At 52.9% G+C, this 9,676-nt stretch overlaps 1 protein-coding gene across 4 annotated transcripts in view; it reads right to left on the reverse strand.

Annotated features, from left to right (window-relative positions):
* ADAM15 (ADAM metallopeptidase domain 15) overlaps positions 1–8,361 on the reverse strand; it is a 48,878-nt gene extending 40,517 nt beyond the window's left edge. For 2 of the 4 annotated variants that reach the window (XM_069950774.1, XM_069950777.1), the window contains exon 1: positions 8,160–8,361. In XM_069950774.1, the coding sequence (XP_069806875.1) occupies positions 8,160–8,229 (70 nt within the window). In that variant the 5' untranslated portion in view covers positions 8,230–8,361. The remainder of the gene's footprint in view (positions 1–8,159) is intronic. The other 2 variants (XM_069950775.1, XM_069950776.1) reach the window with 2 other exon arrangements.
* Between the last annotated feature and the right edge of the window lie 1,315 nt (positions 8,362–9,676).

The raw sequence follows: 9,676 nt of genomic DNA on the forward strand, positions 1-9,676 counted from the left end.
ACATATACACAGTGCGGGGTCTCCTCACCACCACCTCATACATATACACAGTGCGGGATCTCCTCACCACCACCTCGTAAATATACACAGTGCGGGGTCTCCTCACCATCACCTCATACACACAGTGCGGGGTCTCCTCACCATCCCCTCATACACACACAGTGCGGGGTCTCCTCACCATCCCCTCATACACACACACACAGTGCGGGGGTCTCCTCACCATCCCCTCATACACACACACAGTGCGGGGTCTCCTCACCATCCCCTCATACACACACACAGTGCGGGGGTCTCCTCACCATCCCCTCATACACACACACACAGTGCGGGGTCTCCTCACCATCCCCTGATACACACACAGTGCGGGATCTCCTCACCATCACCTCATACACACACACAGTGCGGGGTCTCCTCACCATCACCTCATACACACACACAGTGCGGGGTCTCCTCACCATCACCTCATACACACACACACAGTGCGGGGTCTCCTCACCATCCCCTCATACATACACACAGTGCGGGGGTCTCCTCACCATCACCTCATACACACACACAGTGCGGGGTCTCCTCACCATCACCTCATACACACACACAGTGCGGGGTCTCCTCACCATCACCACACACACACATACACACACACACACACACAGTGCGGGGTCTCCTCACCATCACCTCATACATATACACACAGTGCGGGGGTCTCCTCACCATCACCTCATACATATACACACAGTGCGGGGGTCTCCTCACCATCACCTCATACATATACACACAGTGCGGGGGTCTCCACCATCACCTCATACATATACACACAGTGCGGGGTCTCCTCACCATCACCTCATACACACACACAGTGCGGGGTCTCCTCACCATCCCCTCATACATATACACACAGTGCGGGGTCTCCTCACCATCACCTCATACACACACAGTGCGGTGTCTCCTCACCATCACCTCATACACACACACAGTGCGGGGTCTCCTCACCATCACCTCATACACTTACACAGTGCGGGGTCTCCTCACCATCACCTCATACACACATCCCCTCATACAAACACACAGTGCGGGGTCTCCTCACCATCACCTTATACACACACACACCACACACACACAGTGCGGGGGTGTCCTCACCATCACCTCATACACACATCCCCTCATACACACACACAGTGCGGGGGTCTCCTCACCATCCCCTCATACACACACACACAGTGAGGGGTCTCCTCACCATCACCTCATACACACATTCCCTCATACACACACAGTGCGGGGTCTCCACACCATCCCCTCATACATACACGAAGTGCGGGGTCTCCTCACCATCCCCTCATACATACACAGTGCGGGGTCTCCTCACCATCCCCTCATACACACACACACACAGTGTGGGGGTCTCCTCACCATCCCCTCATACACACACACCCACACACAGTGCGGGGGTCTCCTCACCATCACCTCATACACACACAGTGCGGGGTCTCCTCACCACCACCTCATACATATACACAGTGCGGGATCTCCTCACCATCACCTCATACACACACACAGTGCGGGGTCTCCTCACCATCACCTCATACACACACACAGTGCGGGGTCTCCTCACCATCCCCTCATACATATACACACAGTGCGGGGTCTCCTCACCATCCCCTCATACATACATATACACACAGTGCGGGGGTCTCCTCACCATCACCTCATACATATACACACAGTGCGGGGGTCTCCTCACCATCACCTCATACATATACACACAGTGCGGGGTCTCCTCACCATCCCCTCATACACACACAGTGCGGGGTCTCCTCACCATCCCCTCATACACACACAGTGCGGGGTCTCCTCACCATCCCCTCATACACACACAGTGCGGGGTCTCCTCACCATCCCCTCATACACACACAGCGCGGGGTCTCCTCACCATCACCTCATACATATACACACACAGTGCGGGGTCTCCTCACCATCACCTCATACATATACACACACAGTGCGGGGTCTCCTCACCATCACCTCATACATATACACACACAGTGCGGGGTCTTCTCACCATCCCCTCATACATATACACACACAGTGCGGGGTCTCCTCACCATCCCCTCATACATATACACACACAGTGCGGGGTCTTCTCACCATCCCCTCATATACACACACAGTGCGGGGGTCTCCTCACCATCCCCTCATACACACACACACACACACAGTGCGGGGTCTCCTCACCATCCCCTCATACACACACACACACAGTGCGGGGGTCTCCTCACCATCACCTCATACACACACACAGTGCGGGGGTCTCCTCACCATCCCCTCATACACACACACAGTGTGGGGTCTCCTCACCATCACCTCATACACACACAGTGCAGGGTCTCCTCACCATCACCTCATACACACACACAGTGCGGGGTCTCCTCACCATCCCCTCATACATATACACACAGTGTGGGGTCTCCTCACCATCCCCTCATACATATACACACAGTGTGGGGTCTCCTCACCATCACCTCATACATATACACAGTGCGGGGTCTCCTCACCATCACCTCATACATATACAAAGTGCGGGGTTTCCTCACCATCACCTCATACACACACAGTGCGGGGTCTCCTCACCATCCCCTCATACACACACAGTGCGGGGTCTCCTCACCATCCCCTCATACACACACAGTGCGGGGTCTCCTCACCATCCCCTCATACATATACACACACAGTGCGGGGTCTCCTAACCATCCCCTGATACATATACACACAGTGCGGGGGTCTCCTCACCATCACCTCATACATATATACACACACAGTGCGGGGGTCTCCTCACCATCACCTCATACACACACAGTGCGGGGTCTCCTCACCATCACCTCATACATATATACACACACAGTGCGGGGGTCTCCTCACCATCCCCTCATACACACACAGTGCGGGGTCTCCTCACCATCACCTCATACATATATACACAGTGCGGGGTCTCCTCACCATCACCTCATACATATACACACACAGTGCGGGGGTCTCCTCACCATCCCCTCATACACACACACAGTGCGGGGTCTCCTCACCATCACCTCATACATATACACAGTGCGGGGTCTCCTCACCATCACCTCATACATATACACACACAGTGCGGGGTCTCCTCACCATCACCTCATACATATACACACACAGTGCGGGGTCTCCTCACCATCACCTCATACACACACAGTGCGGGGGTCTCCTCACCATCACCTCATACATATACACACACAGTGCGGGGTCTCCTCACCATCACCTCATACACACTCTGTGCGGGGGTCTCCTCACCATCACCTCATACACACACACACAGTGCGGGGTCTCCTCACCATCCCCTCATACACACACACAGTGCGGGGTCTCCTCACCATCCCCTCATACACACACAGTGCGGGGTCTCCTCACCATCACCTCATACACACACACAGTGCGGGGTCTCCTCACCATCCCCTCATACACACACACACAGTGCGGGGTCTCCTCACCATCCCCTCATACACACACACAGTGCGGGGTCTCCTCACCATCCCCTCATACACACACACAGTGCGGGGTCTCCTCACCACCCCCTCATACACACACACAGTGCGGGGTCTCCTCACCATCCCCACATACATATACACACACAGTGCGGGGTCTCCTCACCATCACCTCATACATATACACACAGTGTGGGGTCTCCTCACCATCCCCTCATACACACACAGTGCGGGGTCTCCTCACCACCCCCTCATACATACACACAGTGCGGGGTCTCCTCACCATCCCCTCATACACACACACAGTGCGGGGTCTCCTCACCATCCCCTCATACACACAGTGCGGGGTCTCCTCACCATCCCCTCATACACACAGTGCGGGGTCTCCTCACCATCCCCTCATACACACACACACAGTGCGGGGTCTCCTCACCATCCCCTCATACACACACACAGTGCGGGGTCTCCTCACCATCCCCTCATACACACAGTGCGGGGTCTCCTCACCACCCCCTCATACACACACAGTGCGGGGTCTCCTCACCATCTCCTCATACACACACACACAGTGCGGGGTCTCCTCACCATCACCTCATACACACACAGTGCGGGGGTCTCCTCACCACCCCCTCATACACACACACAGTGCGGGGTCTCCTCACCATCCCCTCATACACACACACACAGTGCGGGGTCTCCTCACCATCCCCTCATACACACACACAGTGCGGGGTCTCCTCACCATCACCTCATACATATATACACACAGTGCGGGGTCTCCTCACCATCACCTCATACACACAGTGTGGGGTCTCCTCACCATCCCCTCATACACACACACAGTGCGGGGTCTCCTCACCATCACCTCATACATATACACACACAGTGCGGGTTCTCCTCACCATCACCTCATACATATATACACAGTGCGGGGTCTCTTCACCATCCCCTCATACACACACACAGTGCGGGGTCTCCTCACCACCCCCTCATACACACACACAGTGCGGGGTCTCCTCACCATCCCCTCATACACACAGTGCGGGGTCTCCTCACCACCCCCTCATACACACACACAGTGCGGGGTCTCCTCACCATCCCCTCATACACACAGTGCGGGGTCTCCTCACCATCACCTCATACACACAGTGCGGGGTCTCCTCACCATCCCCTCATACACACAGTGCGGGGTCTCCTCACCATCACCTCATACACACACACAGTGCGGGGTCTCCTCACCATCACCTCATACACACACACACAGTGCGGGGTCTCCTCACCATCACCTCATACATATATACACACACAGTGCGGGGTCTCCTCACCATCACCTCATACACACACACAGTGCGGGGTCTCCTCACCATCCCCTCATACATATACACACAGTGCGGGGTCTCCTCACCATCACCTCATACACACACACAGTGCGGGGTCTCCTCACCATCACCTCATACATATACACAGTGCGGGGTCTCCTCACCATCCCCTCATACATATACACACACAGTGCGGGGTCTCCTCACCATCACCTCATACATATACACAGTGCGGGGTCTCCTCACCATCCCCTCATACATATACACACACAGTGCGGGGTCTCCTCACCATCACCTCATACATATACACAGTGCGGGGTCTCCTCACCATCACCTCATACACACACAGTGCGGGGTCTCCTCACCATCACCTCATACATATACACACACAGTGCGGGGTCTCCTCACCATCACCTCATACATACACACACACAGTGCGGGGTCTCCTCACCATCCCCTCATACATATACACAGTGCGGGGTCTCCTCACCATCACCTCATACACACACAGTGCGGGGGTCTCCTCACCATCACCTCATACATATACACACACAGCGCGGGGTATCCTCACCATCACCTCATACACACACAGTGCGGGGTCTCCTCACCATCACCTCATACATACACACACAGCGTGGGGTCTCCTCACCCTCACCTCATACATACACACACAGTGCGGGGTCTCCTCACCATCACCTCATACATATACACACACAGTGCGGGGTCTCCTCACCATCACCTCATACACACAGTGCGGGGTCTCCTCACCATCACCTCATACACACAGTGCGGGGTCTCCTCACCATCACCTCATACATATTACACACACAGTGCGGGGTCTCCCACCACCCCACATACATTACACACACAGTGCGGGGTCTCCTCACCATCCCCTCATACATATACACACAGTGCAGGGTCTCATCACCATCCCCTCATACACAACACAGTGCGGGTCTCCTCACCATCCCACCTCATACACACACACACAGTGCGGGGTCTCCTCACCATCACGCATACAAACACACACAGTGCGGGGTCTCACTCACCATCCCTCATACACACACACCAGTGCGGGGTCTCCTCACCATCACCTCATACAACACACCACACAGTGCGGGGTCTCCTCACCATCCCCCTGATACACACCACAGTGCGGGGTCTCCTCACCACTCCCCTCATACACACACAGTGCGGGGTCTCCTCACCATCCCCTCATACATATACACACAGTGCGGGGTCTCCTCACCATCCCCTCATACACACAGTGCGGGGTCTCCTCACCATCCCCTCATACACACAGTGCGGGGTCTCCTCACCATCCCCTCATACACACACACAGTGCGGGGTCTCCTCACCATCACCTCATACATATACACACACAGTGCGGGGTCTCCTCACCATCCCCTCATACATATACACAGTGCGGGGTCTCATCACCATCACCTCATACATATACACACACAGTGCGGGGTTTCCTCACCATCACCTCATACATATACACACACAGTGCGGGGTTTCCTCACTATCACCTCATACATATACACACACACTGCGGGGTCTCCTCACCATCACCTCAGACATATATACACACACAGTGCGGGGTCTCCTCACCATCCCCTCATACATATACACAGTGCGGGGTCTCCTCACCATCACCTCATACATATACACACAGTGCGGGGGTCTCCTCACCATCCCCTCATACACACACAGTGCGGGGTCTCCTCACCATCACCTCATACATATACACACACAGTGCGGGGTTTCCTCACCATCACCTCATACATATACACACACAGTGCGGGGTCTCCTCACCATCACCTCATACATATATACACACACAGTGCGGGGTCTCCTCACCATCACCTCATACATATACACACAGTGCGGGGTCTCCTCACCATCACCTCATACACACACACAGTGCGGGGGTCTCCTCACCATCACCTCATACATATACACACACAGTGCGGGGTCTCCTCACCATCACCTCATACATATACACACACAGTGCGGGTCTCCTCACCATCACCTCATACATATACACACACAGTGCGGGGTCTCCTCACCATCCCCTCATACATATACACACACAGTGCGGGGTCTCCTCACCATCACCTCATACACACACAGTGCGGGGTTTCCTCACCATCACCTCATACATATACACACACAGTGCGGGGTCTCCTCACCATCACCTCATACACAGACACACAGTGCGGGGTCTCCTCACCACCCCCTCATACACACACAGTGCGGGGTCTCCTCACCATCACCTCATACACACACACAGTGCGGGGTCTCCTCACCATCACCTCATACATATACACACAGTGTGGGGTCTCCTCACCATCACCTCATACACAGACACACAGTGCGGGGTCTCCTCACCATCACCTCATACAAATACACACACAGTGCGGGGTCTCCTCACCATCCCCTCATACATATACACAGTGCGGGGGTCTCCTCACCATCACCTCATACATATACACACACAGTGCGGGGTCTCCTCACCATCACCTCATACACACACAGTGCGGGGTCTCCTCACCATCACCTCATACATATACACACACAGTGCGGGGTCTCCTCACCATCACCTCATACACACACAGTGCGGGGTCTCCTCACCATCCCCTCATACACACACACAGTGCGGGGTCTCCTCACCATCACCTCATACATATACACACACTGCGGGGTCTCCTCACCACCCCCTCATACACACACAGTGCGGGGTCTCCTCACCATCACCTCATACACAGACAGTGCGGGGTCTCCTCACCATCACCTCATACATATACACACACAGTGCGGGGTCTCCTCACCATCACCTCATACATATACACACACAGTGCGGGGTCTCCTCACCATCACCTCATACATATACACACACAGTGCGGGGTCTCCTCACCATCACCTCATACATATACACACACAGTGCGGGGTCTCCTCACCATCACCTCATACATATACACACACAGTGCGGGGTCTCCTCACCATCACCTCATACATATACACACACAGTGCGGGGTCTCCTCACCATCACCTCATACATATACACACACAGTGCGGGGTCTCCTCACCATCACCTCATACACAGACACACAGTGCGGGGTCTCCTCACCATCACCTCATACATATACACACACAGTGCGGGGTCTCCTCACCATCACCTCATACATATACACACACAGTGCGGGGTCTCCTCACCATCACCTCATACATACACACACACAGTGCGGGGTCTCCTCACCATCACCTCATACATATACACACACACTGCGGGTTCTCCTCACACGCTGGCACGGCCTCCACCACTGACCTCCCGGCCTCCTCAGGTTCCGATCCGCAGCTGTCAGTCCGACCAGCAGCAGGCACAGCCCGAGCCCCATCCTCCGCTCTCCGCGGCCCGGCTGAAGTGAGGCCGGCAGGCCGGGAAGACTCTAGGAGGAGAAGGATGACAGCGAAACGAGGAGGAGCAAAGGGGGCGGGACATCTCCTCACTACTCCACCAATCACACTGCGAGTACACAGGAGGCGGAACAACAGCGGAAGACACACAATGAAATTAAACCCCGCCCCTTAATAGTAAAACATAGATCACAAGTGCTCCATATTAGGAAAAATCAGCCAATAAACGGGCAGGATCTTCCAGCCAATCAGGAGCCCGGGCGGGGAATTTCTTTCTGTTTCTCCTCAACGGTAATTGTGTCACGTACAGCTCCTCAGGTGTGGGGTATATATATATACAGGTAGATGTACAGCTCCTCAGGTGTGAGGTATATATATATACAGGCAGATGTACAGCTCCTCAGGTGTGAGGTATATATATATACAGGCAGATGTACAGCTCCTCAGGTGTGGGGTATATATATATATATACAGGTAGATGTACAGCTCCTCAGGTGTGGGGTATATATATATATACAGGTAGATGTACAGCTCCTCAGGTGTGAGGTATATATATATACAGGTAGATGTACAGCTCCTCAGGTGTGGGGTATATATATATATATATACAGGTAGATGTACAGCTCCTCAGGTGTGGGGTATATATATATATACAGGTAGATGTACAGCTCCTCAGGTGTGGGGTATATATATATATATATACAGGTAGATGTACAGCTCCTCAGGTGTGGGGTATATATATATATATATATATATATATATATATACAGGTAGATGTACAGCTCCTCAGGTGTGGGGTATATATATATATACAGGTAGATGTACAGCTCCTCAGGTGTGAGGTATATATATATATACAGGTAGATGTACAGCTCCTCAGGTGTGGGGTATATATATACAGGTAGATGTACAGCTCCTCAGGTGTGGGGTATATATATATATATATATATACAGGTAGATGTACAGCTCCTCAGGTGTGGGGTATATATATATATACAGGTAGATGTACAGCTCCTCAGGTGTGGGGTATATATATATACAGGTAGATGTACAGCTCCTAAGGTGTGGGGTATATATATATATATATATATATATATATATATATATATATACAGGTAGATGTACAGCTCCTCAGGTGTGAGGTATATATATATATACAGGTAGATGTACAGCTCCTCAGGTGTGGGGTATATATATATACAGGTAGATGTACAGCTCCTCAGGTGTGGGGTATATATATATATACAGGTAGATGTACAGCTCCTCAGGTGTGGGGTATATATACATACAGGTAGATGTACAGCTCCTCAGGTGTGAGGTATATATATATATACAGGTAGATGTACAGCTCCTCAGGTGTGAGGTATATATATATATACAGGTAGATGTACAGCTCCTCAGGTGTGGGGTATATATATATATATATAT

Source organism: Dendropsophus ebraccatus, chromosome 13 (genome assembly GCF_027789765.1).
Source record: "Dendropsophus ebraccatus isolate aDenEbr1 chromosome 13, aDenEbr1.pat, whole genome shotgun sequence".
NCBI lineage: Eukaryota > Metazoa > Chordata > Amphibia > Anura > Hylidae > Dendropsophus > Dendropsophus ebraccatus.